This window comes from Stigmatopora nigra, chromosome 6, assembly GCF_051989575.1.
Source record: "Stigmatopora nigra isolate UIUO_SnigA chromosome 6, RoL_Snig_1.1, whole genome shotgun sequence".
NCBI classification, from domain to species: domain Eukaryota; kingdom Metazoa; phylum Chordata; class Actinopteri; order Syngnathiformes; family Syngnathidae; genus Stigmatopora; species Stigmatopora nigra.
The window spans coordinates 11,225,682-11,253,546 of NC_135513.1; the positions used below are offsets into that span (position 1 = coordinate 11,225,682).

At 36.4% G+C, this 27,865-nt stretch overlaps 2 protein-coding genes and 1 long non-coding RNA gene across 3 annotated transcripts; 2 read left to right on the plus strand and 1 right to left on the minus strand.

Moving 5' to 3' along the window:
* The first annotated feature begins 171 nt into the window (after positions 1-171).
* Positions 172-27,457, plus strand: LOC144198373 (uncharacterized). The gene is made up of 4 exons (XR_013326699.1): positions 172-354; positions 25,672-25,756; positions 26,482-26,516; positions 27,192-27,457. It is a non-coding gene; the product is annotated as an uncharacterized LOC144198373 (long non-coding RNA).
* On the plus strand, positions 9,402-12,513 carry adra2c (adrenoceptor alpha 2C). The gene has a single exon (XM_077719857.1). The coding sequence runs from the start codon at positions 9,709-9,711 to the stop codon at positions 11,050-11,052; it is 1,344 nt and encodes a 447-aa protein (XP_077575983.1). The 5' UTR covers positions 9,402-9,708; the 3' UTR covers positions 11,053-12,513.
* On the minus strand, positions 24,258-27,545 carry LOC144198371 (uncharacterized). The gene is made up of 5 exons (XM_077719334.1): positions 27,199-27,545; positions 26,370-26,519; positions 25,646-25,741; positions 25,526-25,557; positions 24,258-25,452 (listed from the first exon to the last, which is right to left on the minus strand). Exons 1-5 carry the CDS (start codon positions 27,236-27,238, stop codon positions 25,357-25,359), a joined length of 414 nt encoding a protein of 137 aa, XP_077575460.1. The 5' UTR covers positions 27,239-27,545; the 3' UTR covers positions 24,258-25,356.
* Positions 27,546-27,865: the final 320 nt, after the last annotated feature.

A 27,865-nucleotide genomic window follows, 5' to 3' on the forward strand; every position in this document is an offset into this window, starting at 1 on the left:
GAATAATAATTATATTTTTCTTTTTTTTGTTACAACTGATCCAGCACAGACAGATAACCAATCAGCTTTCTGTTAAAAATAAATTTAAAAAACAAGCATCACCTGACTACAATCACCTGATTTTAATTTTAAGACACCATATTGCTGAAAATTTTCCTCAATAAGAATGAAAACCTGTACCCATTGTGGCTCTTACGGATTATTTTGATGTTATGCATGCTTTGGAATGTTGAAAAGTTGCAAAAAAATTAAGAAAATGATGAGAATATCGGAATGTATCGCAAAGCATATTGATGGATACAAATGAACAAGGGAAATCCTTCACTATAGCAAATGCTGATGCCTCCATGATAGGTAAGATGATCAATTTTCTATTTGTACGCCTGGTTTGTCAGTGACTGCAAAATGAATGAAGTTGTCAAGCTGACTGAATTGTGTGCTATTCCCCACTGTGATCGAGCTACTATTTGTTCACGCCTGATAACAACTCTGCTAAATTATTCAGAAATTGTCTGGTCTGGCCAGTTCTTTTGTGTCCTCTGAACTGTATCCTTTTTTTTCCATTATCCTTCTGATAGAGCTTTTTAGAGCGATAGAGTTATCAAATGGATTTTTAGGTTTGTCAGGGTTTCTTGTAAGACCTTTCACTCATGCTTTAGATGCCTTTTTTTCTTTCAATTTTCTTCCAAAGTGGAAATAAATGGTTTTAGATCTGTGACAGCTCTAAAAGATTTTATTGCAGATTTTGCTATTTTGCACTTGTCAATATTTAAACATATTTAATGAAGGGATTATCAATTGAGTACATTTTTTTTTGAAAATCATTCACATTGATTGGAGTTGACATGTTGAATTGAACGTTATGTTTATTTGCCTTTGTTTTCTGAGGATATTTTGAAGTCAGATGTTCAGTATAGAATTCAAAAGTGTAGACAGGAGACATGAAGGCAGTAGGAAATTTCATTTGTGAACATTGCTGTACTGGTCTGAAAAATTTAATATTCTTTTCTGTTTCATTTTACAATCCTACTTTGTCATTGTGACAATCTATCAGTTAGTTGAAACTGGGAGCTCTGAGTTACTGGAGAGTTGGATTTTGCATTGTCAATGTCTTTCTTTCATTAGAGTGTGATGGAGAGAGTAAACTGTGCGATTTTTATATTACATTCTTGTTGAAAAGTAGAAAATGTTCCCGTTGTCTCACTTCATTAAATAAATTGCCTTAGAGATATTGAGTAGAAGGAGTAAATATTTTTTTTTCCTTCTTGAAATAGAAGATATTTTGCTAAGGGAGTGTATATTTGTCTTCTGCAGAGATCATATCTTTAAGTAGAAATATTAATATTACTTGAAATTAAATGCTACTACAATTGAAGATGACTTTTTTCCCATTTTGTTTAAAAGAGAGAAATTGTTTGTAGGAAACTGAAGGTCAAGCACACGCATAAAACTGTTTGTGAGGAATCATGTGATGCTTTATTCAAGAAATATAAAAGATGTAGAAAAAAGAATGTGTTTTCTTGTATTTTTGCCTCTGCAGCATCTTTATGGAAGCAGTGATTTTCCTCAAAACATTGGTTCGTAAAACACCCTCCAGATTCAACATTTTCAAGCTTTTATTTTACACATGCCAATTGAAGTACATATACTTAATACCCTCGTGTCTTGTGATGCAAAACTCTTAAAGAGAAGTCATTACTAGTTCAAATGCTACAAGGAAATTGCCTTTAAACAAGCATAAGGACTAATCATTATTGGGAGATTAACCTTTAAGAAAAAGCCAAAAGACAAGGTAATTCAATGATAATTGCGGCAAAAATAGTTTGGCCATTCCACTTGAAATGTTCTCTTCACCGTCAATAAGAAAGTACTTCAGTAAATGAATTGGAACAGATGATCTCAAGTCACATCAAAAGTTAATAGTGAGAAAAGAAGAAGAATACATTGAGCATTACGTGATGGGCATTCTGGCAAAAAAAAAGCCCCCCATCAATGCACAAACTTATTGTTTATGTGTAGTGAGCATATTCTTGAATACTAACATGCAGAATTATGTAAAGATGCACACAAATGTCCAATTATGTCCAAAACTGAAGATGAGCATACTGTAGCTAATTCAATTACATGTTCATTTACTGACTCAATTATAAAGTATGCATTTCTTTTCACTCTTGGGCTATCTTGCATTGTTATTCCATACATATTTGGTCTTAAAACTATTGTACACGTTGTATTTTCAACATATATATGCATAGTCAGGTTTGAGGTTAATGCAATGAAGAAGTGATAAGCATGCTTTACTTGAATAAATAAAAAAATGTCATAAATGGTTCAATCTTCAACAATAATTGAAAGTGTTGTATAATGCTGCCACCGTGTTGCTGTCATAAAGCAAGATGAGCTATTTAAGGCAGCACTTTAAACTATTTTACACAGGCAGACACAATCTGTCTGTCTCCTTCCAAATGTTGGCGTGAAGAACATTCATTTTAACAAGGTTATTTGCATATTACACAAGTATTTCTCATTTTAAAACAGACATGGAAAATAGATGTTTCGATTTTCAAGATATTACCAATGTATTAAATTGACAAATTAAAGCAATTTACTGTGAATATTGAAGTATAAATTCCAAGTAGTAGTAGAGGAGGGTCTTTAAACTTCAGAACTTTAAACCAAGTTATGTTTTAATTTTCATCCTCTTGGATTCAATTCAACTTCTATACCACAATCATTGTCATGAATGAGTTTTTTTCCCATTTGAAACAGATTTTGGGTCAAATTTTACATTGTATATCAAAGCATGAATATCTTACTGGTTTATAATTAACATCCAAACAATTATTCATATCCCACCTGCCTCCATATTTAAAAAAATCTGAGATCTATGTAAAAAAAACAACATAGCACACACTGAAGCGTGAAATGAATATCCTCCATAGGCATTTGGCTGTACGACCTTATATACTCACAGCTTATGTTCATGCAATTTTTTTTAATTAAGCGAAAAACAGAATACCTTCATCATTTTATGCTTTGGAGTTTAGATGAAAAATTAACCATAATTAATCACTACAACAGAGCGTTGCATCCTTTGAGAGCTTGTTAGATTTCGCCTCAGCTGGCACCTCTGACGACTCTGTTGTGGTACGTGAAATTCTGTCAGCGTGTGCCGCCCATTCCAAACTCCCATGGAGAAGCTTGGAGCATGAAATGGAACATTAACACCTCCTTTGCAGTGTTGTTCCCACACATCCCTCAGCAGTGTGAAACCAGATGGAGAGCTTGTCTCGGGGAGCATTTGAGCAATTTCGGCCCTGCGCTCTTCAAACCGTACCCATATTATCCACCATTGCAGGTATGCTGTGCAAAGAGTAGAATAACAATTAATGTGCTACTCTTCACACATTCATTAGGTGCAGAGGCATGTTCACATTTCTCCTAGTTGATTATGGCTTGACATTATTGCTCAACTGTAGCGGTATTGAGACACTCATCAACAACAGGTTGAATTTTTATGCAGTCTATGTTACCGTGCCTGGCCGGACGTTTGGTCACCGGAAGTTTGGTCGCCAGACCGTTTGGTCGCCGGAAGTTTGGTCGTCCGGGCGACCAAACGTCCGAGTACCGTTACAGTTGTACCTCTACTTACAAATGCTTCTATACATACAAAGTGTTGATGGGAAAATTTTGTTTCCAAGATATAAAAAAGGTCAAATTAGATCAAACAAAGGTCAATGGAGTGGATGTGATAGAAGGAAATTTAACAAAACAGAAGTAACAATACTTTTACAAGTATTCTTTTCAGAATACAGTTGGAAATGCAGTTTTTGGAGTCTCACTGGAATGAAGTCAGGCTGTGTTCAGCCTGTTTTTTTTCCGTCCCTTTATTCTCTTGCACAGATTGCACAAGGCAGTTTCTGGCCTTGGAGAGTTTGGAAAAAGCAAGTCAGTCCAAGGGTGATGATAGCAAATAAACTAGGAGAAGCATTAGTAATTTAATAGTTGGTAAATGACATAACATTTCCTGGTTTTGTAAGCATTAGCCAACATGTTTGCTGAATAAAAACACAGTCACCTATCTACTATACTTAACAAAGTTATTGCTGATTTAATAAAAACAATACTTTAAAAACATTAAAGTTGACTAGTTTGAACATTGAGTATCATGCCCTTATTTATCCCCCAACAGGCAAACAGCACATCGTAAACACTGAGACACTGATAGGACCAGCTGTGAGGTCATACTGTTAACTAATGGCCCACTGTGCTACCCCTAATGGGATAGAACTCTCCATCCAATTCCCAAACTATCTAAACCCTTCTCACCCCTGCCGCAAATGAACTGGAAAGTAAAAGGTGTCCTTTCAGTGGTGGCCATATGACCACCCACCCAGCCAAGGTGGCCTCTTTTCTCTTTCTGTTTACACTTCTGCCTCAGCTGTTCAATTTGTTACTAACCTGGCTGCATTCCCCCGTCTGTGTTCCTTCCTGTGTGCTTCTATGCTGTGAAGCAAGCTCTCATTTTAGCTTTTCTTGTGAAATGACATATCGATCTGAATGGAGATGGTTGGAGCTTAGCTGGATTTGGCTCGAGTCTGAGGTGCCACTGTTGCATTACTGTAAGCTTCTGTGTTTCGTTGGTTGGAATAGGGTGTTAAACTTTATCAGTTGATGCTTCTACAACTAGAGTGTCTACACTTTTCTGCCTCTCAAGCTACATATTCAAGTGATCTACATATATTGCATGCATGTATGTACCTACATATATATTTATATTCATACAGTGTTTATATATACACGCATACTCTACATACACATGTTATTTTGTGTTATTTCTGTCCATTTTATTATTATAACTGGGATGTGAAAATGTTCTTTTTGGTTTCTGCTAAAATAATATTGCTAAAAAAGCAACTAACACACCAGTGGAACTATTTTTTTTTATTTTTTTACCCTCTTCATTGTTCATTTTTGCAATTTATAAGCTCAGATAAAAATATTTAAAAAAAAACACACAGTACTAACTTTTTCCGAATGGGCTGTTGGGAAGGTTATGTTATTCTGTTTGAAGGGAAAACGAGGGACTGAAAGAGGGTAGATCCAATTCCAAGAAGGCAAGACCGGGTGCAGAGCAAAGATTTAAAGATTTTTATTTCCACAATGAGTTTACTGTATGCAATCGTCCAACGGCAGCTGTTGTTTTGCATATTAATTTTGTTTTTCATTTCCTGCAATTAATCTGTGGATTTATTTTCATTGGCAATTCATAATGTATGATACATTTTAAGAGCGAATCAATCGTGCTTTCTACTTGTCCGCCTCGATTCATTTGACATTTCAGTCTAATATGTGACCACTTAGTGAGTGACATATGACAGATGGTAATTTTTTTTCTTGTCAATCTGGTGCGTGGATCAAGATGCCACCATTTAGATGATAAAAGTCAAGCTAAGTCAACCGTGTCACATTCCAACACTTTCCCGGTTGTGAAGAATTGGGAAAAGTTGTCAGAAGTCTGCCAGTTGGTACCAACTGTCCCTCAGATGGATACTTTCAAAATTATCAGCTATTCCGATCTTGATTTGCATAAATTAAATCTAATCTTATAGGCAAAGAAACACTTTACCAAGAGCCTATAGTTGAGGAAAAATAACCACACCTTAAAGCATCTCTTTTAAAAGGACACAATTGTACATGACCTTAAAGAAACCGCAATATTGACAAAATACTTTAGCAAGCTTGAGATTCACAGCAAAGACATTTAATACAAAATCAAACACTCGAGAGTGTAAAGTTACAAAGAATAGAACTCTCAGCCTTCCAAAACAGGACTAAAGTGATTACTGAGCATTTTAAATGACTTGGCAAGATTTGAAAAGCTTGAAGAAAGAGACAAGGCTTTTGTGTAAGAGGATGAGCGAAACTCCTTTGGGCCAGATGTTGCCTTGTTGAACTATTTGTTGAATTATCAATGCACTTGCTGTCTGCTGAGCCAGCATGGCCGTTTGTCAATGTCAACAGCAACTATTATGGCTCTTAGAAGCTATGTTTTACTGTGAGAATTGAGGTGGACGCTGACAACAGACATAATTCATATACCGTGTACATAGTATATTCAAACTATGTTAAGTTTACTACATTGTTACTTGCAATCAATTCTTGAAATGTCAGTAATGCACTGAATGAGTGATTTGGAAAAAGTTTCCAAAAAAACTTTTGTTTACTATGTTAAAACTGTCTGACTGTTAAATATTATTAGATCGGGCGCCGAAAATATGTAAAATATGTGGACAATTTTCAGATTTAGTGTGTATAATAAATGCATTTTAAATATATAAAAGTTACCAAGCAAGTCACCATCCCTAAAATCAGTATCTGGTTTGCTGAAAGGATCAGTTTATTTCATCAGAGCAGGTCGCAATGTTCAAAAATAAGCCCGGTAATAGCCAAGATCATTCACTCTGCTCCCTATTAGATGGGGAGAGCATTGGCCTCGAGGGTTGAGCAAATGATCATAATAAGGCTTGTTTGTCTGTTCAAAATCTGTTTAGAGTGCCTCGGTGCTGAGCGACAACATCCCTTCCAGCCTTAGGTGGATTTAAACATAAACCCTGTGAACCAGTTTGCTGTTTTTTTTTTTTGGAACGGGGCTCCCTGGTTTATTTCCTCCTGTGATGAACCAAGACCTCCGCCCTTCTTATTACATATTAAAAGCGGTGAAGAGGATTAATTAAAACTTTTTTTGTCCTAACGTCGCTTGCTATGTAATTGCGTAAACAGCTGAGCAGTCTGTGATTAATGACTGGTACTTAGACATGGTCAATAAAGGCAGGCTAATGTCAAGACTACAGTTCTCCGGGAAGGACCACCTGAATGACCTACGGGGGGACATTAACGGGAACATTCAGTAGAGGGGAAAACAACAACTTTACACATGAACTTTTTTTTTCTACATCGAATTACTTGCTTGTCTTTAAACTGGAATAACCCCGCAACTTGATTTTATGACCACTGGTCAATAGTCGTGTGTCATGTAAGAAACCTATTGGGATGAAAAAGACAAATGGAACACATGCAGTGAAAGACAGATGGGGGCATTTGTATTCCATTGTAATCCTTTATGTGGTGTGCATGAATGAAGGCACACACATGAATAAATAAAAGCTAACAAGATATCCTAGAGTCTGAGACATTTGAACATTGGGGATGTTAATGCTTTTGATACAGCCAATGCGTATTAAAAAAAAAAAAAGACTGCAAAATATACACAGATAGCTCTTAGTTACACAATCAAGGATATGCCAGAATTTTATAAATCACATTTTGTAACCGAGGAAAAAAAACGCCCCGTTGTCAATGTAGTCATAAATTCAACTTCTAAGGACGATTTTTTTTTTGCTGCAAGAGTGAAAGACTGGCAAATACCATCTTAACATAGAAACGAAGCATTGTTTTTAGGGAAGAATGACTTTCTCTCTTCAGTGAATAGCATGTTTAATAAGTGGCAGGATATAATGGAGCTGTCCTGGTGACTCAAAATCTGACAGAGATGTTTAACCACGTGGACAAGAGTACGCAGATGGTTGTTTCTGTATTAAATATGCAGTCAGAGTTGCTTCCATAGGGTGCACACAATGGAACCAATTACCCCCGCCAGCTGAATATACACATCATATCGTTTAATCCAATGATCCTCTTATGAACACAATTACCAAAAGAACAAACGTGCCAAGAAATAATGGGAGGCAAGGTTGTAAAACATCATATTAGAGACAGGAAAGGTTACAGATTTTCTCCCACAAGAGATGTGCATCAATACCATAATACCCACACACTACATAAAAAAAATGTAATAGTTGTTACAGTAGGTGCATGTAGAGCAGGGGTAGGAAACCTATGGCTCGGGAGCCACATATGGTTCTTTTGATGGGTGCATTTGGCTTTCCACTAACCTGTGAGGTAAACTATGGAAACGGCAGGTGAGAAAGCACAGGAATAGGAGTGATGCGCCTTATAATAGTTTTATTTTCATTACACTATTTTGCATGGATTTTATCATTGATACTCATTGATTAGCAACAACGTAAGTATGTTGTCAAAAGAATTCAAAGACTTTTTGTACTTTAAAAGTGGTGAAGTGACTTAAAAAGGCACACATTTACATATATGTTGACTTTTAAATTCGGAGCATGGCTCTCAAGGATTAACATGTTAAAAATATGATTTTTTTATGGCCCTTTTTATCAAAAAGGTTCCTGACCCCTGATGTAGAGTGAATTGAGCCGGGTTTAATTTTATGTCTTTAAAGCAGGAGAATTGAGGTAATGATTTCATAATATATATGTACATTTTGGTTAAATCTTAGATCAACATTATATGAAATATAGGTTGTCTTTTCACACAACAAATACGGCATTGTGCTATTGATTATTAAAGTAAAACGCCATTTTAATCTCAGAAATATAATACAAAATTGTAAAAATGTGCTGTAATGTGGAGGCTAGAGTTTAATTTTTCCAACCATAAACGTCAATATAATACCGCTGGTACTGAGCGACCCCCAGAATCATATTGGCGCCTCCTGTCTGCTCTCCAGCCCCCATTAAGCAGGAAACAGCCCACTAACTAACAGACAGATGGAGAAACGAGCTCTGTGAATTGTTTTCTCATATATTCATGCTTCTACACGGTACAGGTCTCAACCTTGCTCGGTAGGTAGGCAGCATTGTTCGATAATCAATATAGAATTGCAAAAACAACTGTAAGATGTAGCGGTCCATTACTTTTGCACAAAAAACAAACAATGACGTAAAATCCATTCTATGAAATTCAGTAAAGAAACCCTGATAGAGGGACTTTGAAGTCTGTGCGATAATATGTTTATAAATACTCCCACTTGGATGGCAGGCTATTTACAAGAGTGACCTAAAGTGTCCACACAGGATGAGAGAGAGGAGAAAGAGAGGGAAATAGAGAGAGAGAGAGGGAGACTTCTCACTGTGCATCTTGACAGATGTGAGCATTTCTTGCTGAAAGCTTTAAACACAACACAACACAGTCCTGGCAAATTGCGAGCGTTGGTGCAAACGCACCCTCTCCGTGGCATCAGCCCGTTCGCATCTAATCAACGTTTCTCTGTCAAATGAAGGGTGTGAGATGAAAGTAAGTAATGTTTGCAATTTCCCTCCGATTATCGCACCCATCTTTACATCACCATTATCTACAAGGTGGAGTGAGTCCCTCCTTCCTTTTGATGAAAAAAAATAAAAACCTAATAAATAATCGACACGTGGTTGTTTTGCGTCCTCTCAGACTCAAACGTTCCGCGAGAGCGCGGAGGAGGAGGAGGATGATGAGGAGGAGGAGGAGGGGGGAAGAGAAGGAGGAGAGATGCAGGAGGAGGCAGGAGGAGAGAGAGAGAGAGAACGTGCTCAGAAGGCTGTCCGCTTTCTAACCACGGACACTGAGAGGCAGAGCATCCTGCGTACATTTGGAATGAACACTTTCATTTATAATCTCTTTCTTTTTATACTTTTTTTGTTAATTTAAGAAAAGACTTGCAGGATGGCGTGGAAGACAAATGATTGGAAAGAAAAGAAAAAAACATGATGGATATATTTTTTTATTTACGACCAAGTCCTAATGTGACATTGCTTTATGTTCATACTCTGACTTTTTAAAGAGAGCTTGGACATATATTCCAGGATGGATTTCTTGAATTATTCCTCTTTTGAGGACGGGATGGAAGCAGATAATAGCTCCAGTAACATCACCTCTCAGAGCAAGTACACCCCTCTTGCCATCTGGGGTCTAGCTGGACTTGTCAGTTTTCTAATCTTGTTCACTATAGTAGGCAACGTCTTGGTTGTTATTGCCGTTTTAACAAGCAGAGCTCTGAAACCGCCCCAAAATCTTTTTCTGGTGTCTCTGGCAAGTGCAGACATACTGGTCGCTACGTTGGTCATCCCATTTTCTCTGGCTAATGAACTTATGGGCTACTGGCTTTTTGGCAAGATTTGGTGCGATATCTACTTGGCTTTGGATGTTTTATTCTGCACCTCCTCTATTGTGCACCTTTGTGCTATTAGTTTGGACCGCTACTGGTCAGTGACACAAGCGGTCGAATACAACTTGAAGAGAACACCCAAAAGAGTCAAAGGAATGATCGTGGTTGTATGGTTGATCTCAGCGGTCATCTCTTTCCCACCGCTGATATCGATGGACAGGAGCAACAACGAAAGCACCCCCCAGTGTATTTTAAATGATGAAACCTGGTATATTCTCTACTCCAGCATCGGGTCTTTCTTTGCCCCTTGCGTCATCATGATTTTGGTGTATATTCGGATCTACCAAGTGGCAAAAACCAGGACCAGAACCTTGTCAGAGAAGAAAAAGGATGTGGACTCGCCACAGGAGAACGGTCAAGGCGACACCAGTAAAGCCGGCTCGATTAAATCCGAAAGAGACGGGAGTGTTAAAGAACAGGAGTGTGAAAATGGCCATTGCAAGGAGCATGCAGCGAGTAGTTCCTTGACAAATTCTTCTAAAAATCCACATGTCAACCACCATGACGATTTTGATGACAGCAGTTCAGACGAGAAACCCAAGAAGAACTCTGCGTCGTCCAAACAGCTTCACGATGGCCGAAAGGACAGAAAATCCAGTAGGAAAAGCAGTTCGGCCTCGAAATTCTCTAGCAGGAAGTCGTGCGCCAGTTCCAAATCCATGGAGCTGTTTTCGTCTCGGCGTAAACGTAGAAGCACGGTCAACAGGAAGAAAGTGTCCGCGGCACGAGAAAAACGCTTCACCTTCGTCCTGGCGGTGGTTATGGGGGTTTTTGTTTTGTGCTGGTTCCCCTTTTTCTTTTCCTACAGTCTGTACGGAATCTGCAGGGAAATGTGTAAGATCCCCGAGACATTATTCACCTTCTTCTTTTGGATCGGCTACTGTAACAGTTCATTAAACCCGGTCATCTATACTATTTTCAACCAAGACTTTCGCAGAGCTTTCCAGAAAATTCTCTGTAAATCCTGGAAACGTTCATTCTGATGTGTGCTTTAACAAGACATTTTTTCTCCGCCAGATTAGCATTTAAGCACTTGTGAATTGTCGAGAAAAGTGTCGGCCTGGGGAGTCTTCCCACCTCTTTTTACTATCAGGGATTGTGTTCAAATGGAGAGATGCGTATGGATCAAAAGCTTGAACTAAGGGTACAGGAAAATGTTCCGCTTTTATTTGCAGTAGGAGCTTTCACTAAATGCCTGGCAGCTTTTTTACACTCAAATATTTGATCCAACTAAACCACTCTCATTGATTTCTGCCCACTTCATTCAAATACAATGAACAGCCTCATAACAGCCACTGTGATGCACTCTCACGCTATTTGCACCTGGATATACTGCTTAGGAGAAGGCATTATTGAGACACTGTATCCAAGTGACAATTCCACATCATCATGCCAAGACCTTGACAATCTCCAACTGTTATACAAAGGACAATAGGGTGTCTATCTTCAATGAATATTAAGCTGTTTTTTCTCTTTACGATTCACTAAATAAGAAGACCAATGGGACAAAGGGGCTCCTTGCTTACTGTTTGAGTGGCAACATGAAAAAAATAGTCAAAAAAAATTACAAAAAAAAAAAAAGATCAACTTACCAAAATCTATTGATTCAATGTTTCATACTCGAGTAATATATCAGCCTCAGTGGGAGGTTAAAGCTAGATCAACATCTTTTAACCAGGGATGTCTAGCTTATTTTTTATGTGAAATAAGTGGAATGTAATGCTATGTGGCAAAAGATTCATCTCATATTCTAGAACTCTCTGTCTTGAGCCCGGAACAATGGATGGAGGATGATGGCTTCCCTGCTGCGGCAGATGGACAACCACTGAGGCTCCCACCACCATGTGTGAAAAAAAAATTGTCTCGTGAAGGAGAAAGGGGTCACTGAAAGTGTATATTGCGGAACTGTTGAAAGGTGATAATTCTCACTGCCACTCAGTGTGTGTGAGTGTGTGAGTGTGGGGTAAGACTGAATTTGCCTAAAGACCTGATCCTCTCAGCTCTGGTGTGGCTTTGTATTGTGTCATCCTTCATTTGCTATCAAGCGGATTTTTATGTTTTCCGCAACCCCACCAAAGTCAGACACATTAAAAACCTCTTACACAACATCTTTCACTTTTATCGTCTGCTGCTGGTTCACAGAAGAATGCACATTAGACACTCAATTACAAAATTTTTCATCTTGACATTTCAGGAGATGAAGTGTTTAGTTTCCTTTGTAAATATTATGAGGAAAGTACAGTAATATTGTGTTGTCTTTTAACCGCACACTTATTGTTATGATCAACCATGTGTCCTTTTTTTGCATTATTAATAATGTTCTTGTTGATTTTCATGGCACACCAAATGGTCTTTTTCTAATGTTACAGCGGGAAAAATGAACGTGTTTACTTCGATGCTTTGAGCACATTCTAACAGATCAAATAAATATCATTTTAACTGTGTATTGCTTCATTGGCTCTGTTATTCTAAATTAAATGACTCTGCATGATTTCTTAACATATTTTTACTTCTATAGTTCCATGGTTTCAATTTTAAGCTTTAATTTTCAGAGTGTGGAGTTATTAGTTACAGAATGTGGATACAAATTTGGCCAATATTTTGAAAAATGTGCATTGGACTAATGTTACTAAACCCGCACTTTGTTGTTGAGTTGTCACTGTACTCTAAAATTATAGTATAGAAGCGCCATGAAATAATTTAATGAATTAAAGTCACTGTTATTGCAGAAAATGCATCTTTCACAAAAAGTCCCTTTTTAATTTCAGCCATTTTCAAATGCTGATACTAACGATCACAATGAACTTTACCTTTTTTGCCAGATACAGGTTCTGCATCCAATATTTCAAACCAGCCTCTATATTTTAACAACCATAGCATAAAATCTTCTCTCTGCCAAAATCAACTGGCACTCTGCGGTTGTCTTTACAGAAAAAAACACTTCCATATTATAAGCAGCAAGGGACCTTTGATCCATTTGGGTTGAAATGGCCCAATAGTTAAAATGAAACAAATGTTTCTTATTACAAAATGCCCTCACTTGGCTACAAACCTCATAATTGTATTTTGTTGCATTCTTCTACTCTGCAACTTTTGTCTCTGTGGTTTTATTACACACGTTAAAGAAAGTTATGGCACTTCGGACACCATAAAAGAAAAAAAATGAAAATATTGCCATGACTTAACACCTATGGTCTCTTTTGCGCCATTTATAACCTGCAGCTACTTCATGAAGTCTAGTCAGCAACCTGTGCTGTTTGTCAATTTCATTTATCGATAAGTATTAGTAAGGGAAGCGATTACTAATAAAACACTTTCCGTAACAGGTAACATGTTCTTACATGCGGGTGAGAGATTATTGAGAAGTTTAGCTAATTAAATGTCCCAGACAAGGTTTAATACATACTTCACCTTCTCTGTCTGTCTGATACCTTTTTTTTTATTTCCTCCGGAAAGCTTGAATGCCATCACTTCAGTGAAGAAGTAGAGTATATTTTGTCATCAGTAGGTCTCCCTTGTCCAAGTGTTTATAGCCTGCTGTGTCAGCAGGTCACTTCTACACGCCACTGACACTTGTGATGGCTGCAGGGCTGCAAATAGGAAACAGAACCCATCAAATGTTAAGTCACATGGCCAGATTGAAGCCTGCCCTATGACGACAGATCCTTAAAATAGCCTCATAAGAGTATATTAACAATTATACTGCTTATTTTCCTACATATCACTGTCATATTGTACTACTGCCTTATAAAGTACTGTACACTCAGGCACCACATCTGCTCATTAGCGTCATGGATAAACTGCAAGAATTATGGATATACTGACAGTCGTGGGGCAGTGAGAGGAAAAGCAGTGTCACGTACTTCTGGGAAATTTAGAGGAATTAATAGAAGAGACATGATGTATTTTCTGCACTACAGGCGCAACAAAAAGACTATCTAATGATATCTAAATCTCTTATTGAAGGTGCAGTTTATAGTCGGGAGAATGCAGTACTTGTGTGCTAATCCAGAATACCCTACCTGGAAGAAAAAAAAACACTCAACAAAAGGCATCAGAATACATTTGAAGTTCAATCTCAAAACTATAAGGGGGCGTGTACTTACCGCTCAGCCACTGGATTGAGTATATCCCTCCAACTATCCGCCCATCCACTTTTCTGCAAATTCTAATTTGACAGGATGGCATAGACATGACAGCAATCATTTTGGAAAGAAAACTAAATCAAAGCAGACAGGGTGGATTCTGATGATCAATCACCTAAACAATGGCGCCCACATCCCATCAGGACAATTGGACAGAGTCCATTATCTGCAGGGAAGTGGCTAGGGAGGGGGTGTGCATGGGTGCTTGGAGCTATATGTTAAATAACAAGTTGCAGTAAGGCAATGTTTTTTCTTCTTCTTCTGTTGCCATCTACACGTTGAAAAATCTGTAAGTAGAAAGTGCTGTGCTTGGTTCATTGTTCTGCCTGAAGCTGGAGGTGCTTGAGATGATGGCTTTCTGACCCGGGATCTAAAATATCTGTCAGTGGGGTTTGGATTTAATAAGGAACGGAACAATTAAAACGACTTTAACAGACTTGCTTCCCGCTTTTGAGTTATGAGGGGGATAACTTCAACCCAGTCTGACGTCCTTTCCAAATCCCTCATCTTTGGTGCCTCCCTCACACATGTCAGTAGCAATTTCAGCAGATCAGCACGAGTGCTCAGTGGGCGAGAAGTGGCAAATGAAACCAGGCTGTATGGTACAGTGTCTCATTTTGTACATTATGTTGCTGTATATAGGTATAAGTGGTTTGATTTTTCAGATATTTTGGAAAATATGTTTCTGGGCCTGAAATCCTGCTTATTTCTTAATTATTCTCGATTTTTACATGATAATATGAAACCGGGTAGGTGAGTGGTTAGGCTCACAGTGCTATGGTCGAGGGTTTGATGCCAAGTTGGTCCTCAATCCAAGTTTACTGATGTTGTTTTTTGTAGTCAGTCTATTCTCAGTATTTTACTTATATATTATTTTTAATCTTGTCATTCCCCCCCTCATACATTATTTGATTTTTGTAATTTATTCAATTTATGTCAGTAGTTCGTCATTTTTTTTTGCTGTGATTTTGTTCACCACAATTGCAGTTAAAAATGCGACTTTGCACATTGAAACATTTTTACAGGGAAAATAAATTATAATCTGGATTATAAATACTCGCCTACCCCTATCTTTCTGTTGGTAATAAAATGATATGGAATTTCATACATAAAAAAATAACACAATCAACAACACATCCAAGTTATACCACAGTGTTAAAACAACAATGAGGTAGAGACATTGCTGCAATCCATTTCAGTAAAAAATCAATTATTTAATAAATCCTTATGTCTTTTTATTTCTCCAGGGCTTTATTATCCCTCACATTCCTTCCTGCAATGATGGGAAAGAAAATAACTCGTAGCCTACTTACTATTAGCCCATATAATCCACATATTTTGCATTCATGGGTGTCATTTTAGACTGACATTATATAATGTTGGAATAGTTGACAAATTAAGGAAATGTATTATTTTTTCTTATTTTATCTTTCCAAATGCAAAAAATAATAAAAGCCTCAGATAAACAAGGGGTGACATTGAAACTCTTAGGCTTCACTCCTGCAAAATCCACCTTTCATCTCCAAGGTAAAATCATGGCCTGAACATTACTTTGGGAAAAAAATGGTCTTTCTCGCCTGAGGCTGCAAAAGGATGAGTGACCCACTGCGCCATCACTAACCAATGAGAAACAATCCCTTCATTTCCAGTTCCCCCTTTTCAATCAAATAAGCAAAGTATTGGAAGGAACAAGAAAACAAAACAAGTAGTAAAACATTTGAGACAGAGGTCACTGTGAAGTCAGGCTGACTGAATGTTATTATTCTATACGGAGGATTTCCGTGACTGGAAACCACACCACCAGCACACTTCTGCATCTTGATTTTCCAATCTGCATTAAATAGTCATCAATCAACATTCCATTACCACATTTTATGGGATTAAATTCCACAATCTTATGGAATGTACCCTCCTTTGATGTGGTGTACATTATTTTTTTTTTATCCTTGGCGTATAACCTGAAGATAACAATCACATAAATATAAATCCACATCCTTGATGTAGATACAGCACATTTAATGGTGATGATAATGACACGAAGACTTGAGGTTGCACACAGCTACATTTTATTATGGTTGAAGGCTATCCCGCTGGTTAGATTAAACCGTATTTTCTTGCTCTAATGGTTAAGAAGACAAAATTGGAATGCATTAATAAAATACAAATATCAGTAATGTTGAACCACAAGGGAATATCTTTAATAAAATGACTGCAGGCTTTTAATGTCCATTTCTTTTTTTATCTTTCATCCTCAAGCACACACATTAAGTACAAATTTATTTCCTGTTAACAGTCTGATAATGTAAAACTTGGCAGCTTGAGTTATTATGGAATAATAAAAAATCATGTAGAGTGCAGGCCTTGTATCTGATGACAGGTAACATTAATGTATGGATTTCCAATAGATCACTTTGTGACTGCAGATTTATTCACTCTATGGCTGGGGTTAGTTAGTGTGTGCTTTGTTGGCTTTACAGCTATGGTTAGTGTGTGAGCTTTGATGACCGTGTGCTTTGAAGTGTGAGCGCATGCAATCAAAACAAAAATTTTTGCAATTTATATCTTCACGGTAATTATCTCTTTTCATTAGCCATGCTTTGCAATTTAATCACTCACTGCTTTATAGGTTTGGGAGGGTTCAAATTAAAGTAGTGAGTCATGAAGTGATGCAATCTTTGTGTATTACTTTATCTGTCTAATTAATTTCAATATTTGGTCAATTGCACCATAGGTTGTGATTATTCAGCAAATTTTGATATGATTCATTTATGGATTGGGGATTTGTTTTATGATATTATTTGTTGAAATATACAGTATGTCAGTAGACTGCTGTATGAACACCTACATTTTACAATATTTATACACTTCCATTTATTTATTTTCCATCATTACAAGGCTCATGTTGTGACTATAATTATATTATATTGACTTAATACAATTTTAAAAAATATACAGTTTTGGTATTAACACCAAATATATACTGTATACACATGAGATATGATGATATGTACAGATATCTTCATAAATTTAGATACCAAGGCAGGGATTTGTAAAATATTGCCATTTTTTTTAAAATATACAGCATCATATAGCTACTCAATTTCAAGATAATCTAATAACTGAGTAGGAATTCAAAGTTAGTGTCCGCAAGAAGAGAAAAGAAGAAAAATAAATACTTAAGTACTTAAGGCCTTCAGCATTTAAAAAGCATTACTAATATATCAAAAATTCTAGTCAGACTATGCATGTATTGGTACCTCCAGTGCCGTTTTTCCATTGCAATTGATAAAGAGGATACATTTTCACCATTCTAGTGTTTTCTAAGTGTAATAAACTGACTGTGCCAGGCACTGTTGTGCACTGGATCAATTTGGAACAAAAACTTGCACCCACTGCTGTTCTTTGCACAATAGTTTGGACACCTCTGGTTTGAAGTAAGATACTTGTAGTATTAATATTCTAGATCGTCGCTCACATTTACCAGGCCGTTTCTTTTTTACTTACAATTCCAGGTATAATAATCTATTCCTCAGAATAAAATAGAAATTCATGGGATGAATCAAAATCCTCCTCAGACTACCAGAGAGACCTGGAAACCTTTGAGTATGTCTCAAATCTCCAATTACAGCTGTATGTGAGGTAAAAGGTCAAGACTCATGAATGCGAAAGAGATGTTTTATCTCTTTATAGCTGACCCACACGTACAGGACAGCATGATCTGAAAACTGATGTCGGACTGATAATTGGGGCTTGAAGAAAGTCCAGAGGTGGCATTTTCTGCCTCATTCAACGTTACGTGGCAACATTCATGCCATTATCTCATTATGTGCCTACATTGTGTTTGCCTTAATGATGCACTTTATGGGTACTTTGTTGACATTACTGTCTTTGCCTGTACACCAGAATACAGTCGACAATTATAGATTGTTAAAAATCGACGTGGATTATTATATCATCTACTAAAAATTGTGAGTGCTCCTGGAAAAACGTCACAAACGTCACAATAATAGAAACATACTCGTGGTTTAAGGGATAAAATGGAAAACCCACCCGTCCATTTTCCTCTTCGATATCTATTCAAGGATTCAAGAAAGGTGAAGTCCTATCCTAGCTTACTTTGTAAGAATAATAGGGCACTTTCTGGACTGGCTGCCAGTCAGTATCAACAACATTTGGAGACAAACAAGCATTTGCTGTTAAATGCACGTGTAAAATCCATAGCTGCACAAATGTCTGCTGTGAGTGCAGTTCTACCTTAACTGGACACCCATTTTGAATACATTTTTTAATCTCTTGATCATTATTTCGGGATACTTTGGTGTTATTTACTTGGAATTTACTGTTTCTGATAGGAATTTGTCTTGGTCCCTTGGTTTTTGTGGCTATAACGTTCCACTTTTTTCATTGTGACTACCCAAATGTGACTGCGATAGCCTTTTAAGGATTAGATTTCAGATGTGAAGATTTTCTTTTATTCCAAACTGAATATTTTTTAATAATTATTATTTACTATTGCATTAGAAATTCATGCAAACTTGTTGGGTTTAACAATGGATATACATTTTGCGGCAGTCAAAGTTCACATTCGATTTTAACTTCATTGGAAATGTAATCATAAAGATAATGGCTGATTCTTCAAAATACAATAAAGGCCATGCACTATTAATTTACCCGATACCTCAATTCTTCCTTGCATGTCACTCTGTGGATTTCATATATTGACACTGCAACATCTGACAATAAAATGTCAGCATATGCCATTTTTCCAATACTTTTGCTGAGCCATTGACGGTTTATATCTGTTAGGTATTGGTTACAAGATAGCATAAAATAGCTCACGATGAGATGCCCGCAGAATTGTGTTGGAAAGTGACAGTGTCGCATGTCAAAGTGGCATCTGAGTGACAGCGAACGTGTGGGACAAATCCTTTGGGTTGTCAGAGGGATGTGAAGATGGAAACACACAATCTGCACCCATACAGCAAAACTGTGGTAGTTCCACACAAAAAAAACTATTTAATTTTCCTTCATGACATGAATGATGCTTAATTCCTCCACAAGAGTATATCTCTTAAGAAATGTTATAGAATATGAGCGTGTTTCAGATACATTCACATATAGCCTGAGAGGAAAAATCATATTTCCATTAGGTTTGAATTAGATTGTCTTGATCAATACTTTCATGTCAGCAAAATTGTCTCTCACAAACATTGACCCCAGGCATATTATTTTTTTGTATTTTCTACCTTCATTAACTTGATGTTGGCCATCTGTGGTGCTGGACTGGAAAGTCTTAAGCTGCTCAAATCAAATAATTCCTCTGAAAAGCCCCTGTAGTCATGAGAAGAGAGCCAGTGGGAAATCTCAGCAAAATAAAAAGGCAATGAGAAAAGGTATATATATATGGAGATGAATGTAAAATAGCAATGTTGGATAGTTCACCATTTATAAGCTCAAAAAGAACATTTAAGAAAGAGGACAAAATATTCAATGTTGCCTTTGTGCTGCAATCTAAAGGCTTTTTTAATTGAAAAGGGAAGTTTTATGTGACCTCCCATGCAAGAAAAAAAAGTAGCAAATGCAGTGGTTCCAACTACAGAAATATTTAAAAAATACTGTACAGAGTTTATTTAATTTTCGTTTGAAATGGTGTTTTTTTTTATTTATTTTTCTACTTTTCAATCATTTTTATTAAAACCTTTCCAACAGCCTTGAAAAATGTACGCCTTCCCAAAAGCCGGTGCCATTTTTCTACATTTCAATTTTGAGAAGAAAGCTAATACAAGAGTGTAATTATTTTTGAAAAACTAAATTTTTAAAAGTGGAAGAAAAAACATTTATATAATACATAAATGAGTTCATAATAAAACAGTTTTTCACAATATCTGACATTGCTAAAATCAAGTCAATCTCTGTCATTGTGGCAATTTATTATCTCTTTTCTTTGTCTTACACTTTATGTCCTCAAGGTGTTTACAAACAATAAAGTTAAATCCCTGTCTTGAATTAAATTCACCTTTTGCCACAAGTAAACATGTGCAAAGACAAGCTAGATCTTAATCAATTAATTGGTGTGTGCATGTGTGTATTAGTGTGACAAGTGAAAAATCGAGCAAATCATGTATTATTAATCAGCTAAATTGTATTTATGCATGCATTTTCATCTTATAGAGAGAACAAATGTTTGTTTGCGTGTGTACAAACATTTGCGATTTGTAATTTTTCATAAACAAATGTAGTATGAACATAGTAATACTGTGGCAATGTCAATTTCTTGAAGTACCTTAGTACAGTTAGTTATCTTAGCCTATAATTATTCAGCAATTAGATATTAATTATGAAATTTCACAGAGTGGATGGGCAATGAAAAATGTTTGTAAATTTCCGAAAAAAAGTTTACATTCCATTATTTTTTGTAGAACCGTACAAGGACCAGATAAGACAATGAGTTGGTAAATCTGTAAAACCAGTAGTCTATGTATAATTTAGGTGGTACAAAGATTGAACTGGGTGTCTTTGTTTTTAGTTATAAATTATGAATATAAACATTCACTGTAAAACCATGGACTTAATACCGACCTAGCATCCAAGCTTGCCTCTCCAAATAAATACCAAGCTCTAAATTAGACCTAATTAAATGTTTTAGTAGGGCACTTAATGTATGCATTGACTGCATCAAGCACAGTCAGTATTCTCTCCACTTTGCAAAGTGACTTGTAGATTTCATCCCAATAAACCAATGAGGAAAAGTAGGCATATCTTGATCACTCCTAAGTCATCCTTAAAGAAGAGTAGCACCGTAATGTAACAATCTGTAATAGTCCATTTGGGAATAAAGCGAAAAGTCACTTTAAATGCTGACCAGAGAGGTGAACATGTAACTATAAAGTTAATCGAAATAATCTCATCATTGTTCCAGGTCAGTATACTATACGTGTTATGGGTATACGATATGATCACTGTTCTGCACCTGATGAAATATGTGTGCAAGTTGTAACATACATGTCAGTTGTCCTTGGAACGTGAGAAGTGTTTACATTTCCTGAGATCACTAGTGAATGATTACAGGAAGACTAGAGGGGAAAAAAGGATAGGCGGGAACTATGCCAACCAATTATTTGAGAGTCAATCAAGTGACTCTAGTCACCCCAGCAACACAATCTAAGGAGGATTTTTTCCCCCCAACACATACATCATTAGAATATATCAATGCACGCATGCAATCCAAAGCATCTTCTGTATGACGTTTGACTTGAATTAACCTTTGCGAACAAGTACCTTAGTAGCTGTCTCAATGTGTTGTTTTTGGAATGTTAATTAGACACACTTGCTAAAAATATTGTTTGTTGACGGCTATTTTATGAAATCAAACACAAAGTAATGTCCCCATGGGATTCTGTGTCATGACTTGAATTTGATCTTGCCTAATTTTAAACACTTAACCACTGCACTAAGAGGTATTGTTAGAGCACCTTTTAACTTTATTACAAATTAGACAGTTCTGTCTCAAATGCTTAAATTCCACTTAACAGTTGAGAGTTTTTGCATATGCACAGCCCCCTATGGCACCCCCAGGTGACATGTCTATATCAACAGGAGGCCATAGGACAACCTAAGCATCCAATCAAATGAATCTCATTATTCCGAGCACATGTTGTCATGGTAATTGCTACAGTAAGCCGTCAACTACATTACAGCCTTGTAGTCTTCATTTAAATCTCACCTTGTAGTCACAATCTGTGTTGTAAGTTTTTAATTATGTCAGCGAGTACACAGGATTACTGTTTACAGTAAGTAAGTACTATGTATTTCTGGAGGTAAAATATGATGGTGAATGGTAGTGGCACTATACTAACTGCACCATTTATAATTTTTTTATGCAGTAATTTTTACCTAATAACAAATATGCATACTCTGTCCATCATGTTTTTCTTTTCTTTTCTTTTTTTTGATGCTACAATAGCCCAAGCAATCAAAGGCTATTTTGCACACCAACCAGTCAAAGGATGTAAAAATGAAAACATTTCTACCTTTTGGAGGGTCCTTGGAGAATGCTTAGAGACACAAATCTGGAATGTTATTTATATTTATTTTCATTTTTTTTCTCCGAGTGTATATACCGCTAGTGCTTGAGATTCTGAAGTTTATGATCATTGCAAAGGAGCATGCAAAATCTCGTATCGAATTATATATGCATACACACGGCATAGAAACTGTGATGTAAAAAACACTATTCATGATATGGAAGTTGCTGTGTGCTTTTTGATAGCTCTGAAAAGGCCCCATTTTATCCCTTGAATGGTACCGCAAATAACTTGAGCTAAATATATACACTATACATATGTTACCCACTACTATACACTTATTATATGTATGTAATGTACTTGGAGAATCATGCTATGAATTGGACAGGGTCCCTGATACTGATGTGTGTGTGTTTTAAACTCCCTTCACTTGACTCAGTGAGCCGATACATTATTCATCATAGCTGTAGAGGTATTGTCCAGGGGCTGAGGATTCACTTTCTAAAGAAACAGAGAGTGCTGTTTTCACACATATATGTGCTTCCCTGCTTGTTCCTTCACTATATACAATGCCAATGGCTCATTTTAGCTCGAATAACATGCATCTGAATGAAATAAAGTGTCACTCGTCTTCTAGCAGACACTATCAACCTCATAACTACGACAACTATACCTTCGGCAGAGCGAATCAACTTTTTATATTTAATCGAACAACTGACCGCCTCGACGGTCACTTTATAACTGAACTGTATTCATTAGTCACTTATTCTATGATTCTATGAACACGTTTTTAGATATTTTTTGATCTAAGAATGATGGAAGCATGGGGTCCCGCAGTCACACAGAAGGGGGTAAGAAGATGTCACATCTAAAACGGCACCAACTCTTCCTATCATTTTCTTTTAATTAAAAAAAAAACATGTCCTTGCCATCTTTCATGAGGTTTTAGTTTTCTTTACGTTTTTGCTAGTTGGTGTTTTTGACAGCCACACCCATGCTTTAATTACAACTGGAAATCTAATGTAGAAAAACAAAATGACTGAGATATAATTTTGTATCGTAAAAGGTGCCTTTTGCACAAATCTCTCCGCTGAACTGAGTGTGAGGTAGCCATGGCAACAGGGACCAGTTACTGATGCCCAAAAAAATTAATCCCCCCTTCCCCTCCCAAAAAGAGAGAAAATGACATTAATTGCCACTGTTAACTATTAAAGGCAGCCCGTCACAACCAAGAAACATTCCAAATGCAAAAATACATTTCCACTCACTTTCTGTGACTTTGCAGTGAAGAGTCACTCCACAAACTGGTAGTTTAAACATGTTACTAAGTGGCTTCTTATGACTAGTAACCTTTTTTAAGCATCTTCCTTCATAAAATTAGTACGACCAATAATTTCTAACCTTCAGAGTTTGTGACTTATTTGGTTCATGGGGCAGAAAGATATAAATAATGCAGCAGTAGAAGTTCTAGCCCTGGAAGAGGACAGTGTGTGTGTGTGTCAGTGTGTGTAGGTATGCATTGGTGTGTGCACTCTTGTATTTGTTGCTTATTTGGGCCCAGACGTGAGGAGCACACCAACAGAATGGGGCCCAATGTCATTGTGGGGCCCAGTAGTGTGTATATGTGTGTGAATGTGTGTGTATGAGTGTGTGTGTATGAGTGTGCACATGCTTGTAAGAAGTGTAAGAGCAGACGGAGCACAGGGGAGAAACCCAGCATGAATCAAAGCTGGGCTGTGAACGTTAGTGACAGATGGAGAGGTGATGTTGACCATGATAGATTCGTATATTGACCAGTTTCAGTTAGTCATCATTCTCTCCTTCACACAGTAGAAAACACCATTACTGGACTGGGTGATAAACTGTCCATTACATGTACTGTACTTTAATTATTCTATAGACAAAGACTTTACAGAGGATTATTTTCTTTTCAGTGTTTAAGAATTGCCTTATGTGGTTAATCACATGGACAGCTACAAGAAAGTATGAATTCAGATATGTTGGGGTATTAGTATAGAACAATATTTGGATAAAACAAGGAAAAAACATCCCTGTGCCAAAGCCACCAAAGCTTTGGGTTTTGTATTCTCTGCAGCTGCCTAGAACAACTGTTATGTTCCATTGGAGATTCACAAGTTGCTAGAGGTAAGAAAGAACACACAACTAACTGTAAAAGCTACATCTCACCATCTGTCTCATCTGTCTGTATTCTCTCTGTGGAAACATAATGTTATTGCATTCTCAGAACACAAGTTGCAGTGTTGACTTGGAACTATATGTGAATGCTTGTGGGTTTTGCCACGCAACAATAAGTCTAACACGAATGACTACCTACACTTTTGAGAATTGTCTGGCCATCTGTAGTTTTATGCTGTTGGACTGCAACACAAAATGAAAGCTTGTGAAAATTAGAGCCTTTCTCATTCAATGGCCAAAGCAATTACATGATTCCTGGTTTTGAAATCAGTTTTTTTTTTATTTAATGATCATTCTTTTTTGTTTGTTTTCAAAGCCGGTATTGTTATAAAAAATGCTTGCAATATTGAGCCGTTGATTACCAGCTGCACTAAGAGCAGTGCACATGACAAAAAATATTTGGTAGGCCTATTATGGCCCCTGAAGGTATAATATCAGATTCAGTCAGTAAATAATTCAACAAAGGGGATCATTTCAATAATTAACATGCAATTTCAACAAAAAATATTAGGAAAATTCAGCTAAATGCACATTCAACTGCATACAAATACTGAACTGAACTACTATAATGAATGAATGTTGTCACCTTGTGGATACAAAAGGAAACTGCAGAACTATTACATCACAGTCCCCAATACATATAATACCATCTCCCATATTTTGCAAGAATACTTTTCATGATTTACCTTTCTCCGGATTGCACTCAAGCCAGTAAAAGTGAAATATTCAAGTAATAAATGTGTTTTTGTGTTTAAAATGAATGTATTTATATATATTTATTGCTCTAATCAGCATGAGAACTCAGAAATTCCTTTGCACATTGATATTACATGATTACCCATCATTTCTATTTTGTGACTTTTTATACTATTTATACTACTATCACTTTTAGGAAAAAACAAAACAATAAAAGAGTATTTTGTCAATATGTCGTGGCTCTGGCTAGCTGTCTGGAAGATGCAGAAAACAGCCCACTTGACGGAATACGATGTAGCCCTATTGTTGAATTTCCCTCAACCTGTGGGTGAGAAAAAGACAACAAATACTTAGCAAACATTGTCTATACACTTATTGTGTGGGGTCACACTCACATCCCCTTTATTTGTGATCATGTTCTGAGGATCTGCAAAAAAAGGGTGGGGGAGTTTAATGCTGGAATGCTCTTATTTGTGAGGTCTTGTATCAATTTTCAGTGTATGTGTGTGTCTTACTTGCATTACTTCTCCAATTTCCATAGAACATTAGTGGTATCATCGCAAAAACTAGGAGAGCCAGGCTGACTGACACAATGATGACCACAGTGGTATCTGCAAAAATTAGAGGTGAGCAATAATTCATTTGACAAGTCACCTAAAAAACCTGGTACAATTATTGCATTTTCATTTTTGGATAGTTAGGGCCTATTCTTTGCCTATATGATGCCACATACGTAGTACATAAATCAAATCTTATGGTTAGTCCCCTCCTGAATGTGTATTTTTTTCTTCCCTTCCTTTCCCTATATGTTAGATGCCAATTCATATTTTTATTTTCTATTCTATTGCTTTTTAATACTACACAAGTAGGACCGTGAACATAATAAATCACTACTATGCTAAAATTAATTCCTAAATGACCACACCCAACTGTAGTTTAGCAACCAATGTGTTTTTCTTCAGTTAAAAGTGCTATTTATTTTTGGAACCATTTAAAATTGTACATGTTTACCTAGAGCTGTTCAGGCAATTGTACATACATACCTCTGTCTAAATACCTAAATGATCTTTGTAAATATTTAGTGGCTTATTTTGTTAAATTGGTACTTAATATACACCAGTTTTGCCTATATTCCGTTATGTTTTCTTTATTATGATTATTATTAGTAGAAGTATTTGTCTCCCTGCATTCATGCATTAAAACATCAATGTTATTGTCATTAGAAATTGTTAAATGAACCTGAGAGGTTAGTTGATGCTCTCTTGTGGGTCTTTTCTTCAGTGGTGGTCATTGTAGGTTCTGCAAGTAATGGCTCATTGCTGGGTGGAACATTTTCTGTATGTGTCTGCAGGGTTGCCGTGGGAGGAGATCCAGAAGGAAGTGCTGGTACTTGAGATTAAATTTCATACGTTTTTTAAGTTAACAATACAATCAAAAATACAATGATACCTTGACTTACAAATAGTTTTAATGGTCCATTGCATTTAAAAATATGAGAAGTTGTATTTTCTTTTAATGTAAGACAGAACAACAAATACTATACACTTTTAATGTATATCTTTTAAGTAAAGTAATGTATTTTATTAATTGAATAACTCATAGTTTTGTTAGTTTTTTTAGAGCTGTGACTATAACTCTTTACTTTTCAAAATTAACTTGAACACTGATTATTGCAATCAACCAAAACATTTCTGAATAAACGTAATACTTTTCATACAGTACTGCATACTACAAGACCAAAAATTCAAAGAGATGTAAAGTTTTAAAATTGCCAATTTTTCCTGCTCATTTATTTAAATTAAAACTGTGACAAAAAAATAGGAACGCTTAGTGATCACATTTTATATTCTACCACAAAAATTCCTAATTCTTCATAGATGCTGTACATAAATAAATATAAATAAACTAAATATTAGCACCTAGGAGTTTAACTACATTACAGTGTATCATTCAAAGAGCAATTGCTATAAAAATTTCCATATTGCTTCACATTATATAAGTTTCGCAAAATGTTTCAAGCATTTAGTTTGTGATTTTTAAAAAAATCAACTTTATATGCAGAACTAACCTGATAAGAGGAAAAAGAGTGCAACACAGATGAAGTCCATCCTTTTTCAAGAAGAATTGTAAGAAAACGATGCAGTCCAAGAGCTCCAATTGTTGAGATTTGTCACCTGATGACGCAGTACTGCATAAAATAAAATGCTGAATAATATACAGTAAAGATTTAAGTCGTTTTTCTTTTTGTTTAATTGTCGAGGGAGTTTAAGACAAAGCGTTTACAGTAGAAATAGTCCGATTGCCTCTCCTCCTCCCACAATAATAGATTATTTGGCTCATGACTTTTTTGTCTGCCCCAACATGAGTGTTTTGATCATTCTTTTTTCGCTAAAGGATGTGTGCCACGGTGCATCACCAGCATAAGTGGCTGCAAGGCTTTATACTGCTGTCTCCTGACTGTGTCACGAGAAGTTATTCTTGGAAAACTTTGTTACATGTTGCATCTTAATTTGGTCACTTTGAGATTTATTTCATAAGCTCTACAAGCAAAACATCTTTTACTTTATTTCCTCACTGGCATAAGCCACTCATTCAATATTGTTGGTTGATTCAAAACAATGTTGTTTAGAAAACAATGAGTCCAGAACAGAATCTTGTGCCATAAAGATGTTAGTTAGTACTACTGAACTTGGTAATTATATGGAGAAAACCTTTACTGCTACTAAACTAAGATA

What these genes read in the sequence shown, in the direction of transcription:
- adra2c (XM_077719857.1), top strand. Translation starts at nt 9,709, where the DNA reads ATGGATTTCTTGAATTATTCCTCTTTTGAGGACGGGATGGAAGCAGAT.
- LOC144198371 (XM_077719334.1), bottom strand. Translation starts at nt 27,238, where the DNA reads ATGGACTTCATCTGTGTTGCACTCTTTTTCCTCTTATCAG. An exon ending in AGCATCAACTAACCTCTCAG is followed by an intron (nt 25,742 to 26,369) that starts GTTCATTTAACA and finishes TAATTTTTGCAG; the next exon opens with ATACCACTGTGGTCATCATT. An exon ending in TGATCACAAATAAAGGGGAT is followed by an intron (nt 25,453 to 25,525) that starts GTGAGTGTGACC and finishes TCTCACCCACAG; the next exon opens with GTTGAGGGAAATTCAACAAT.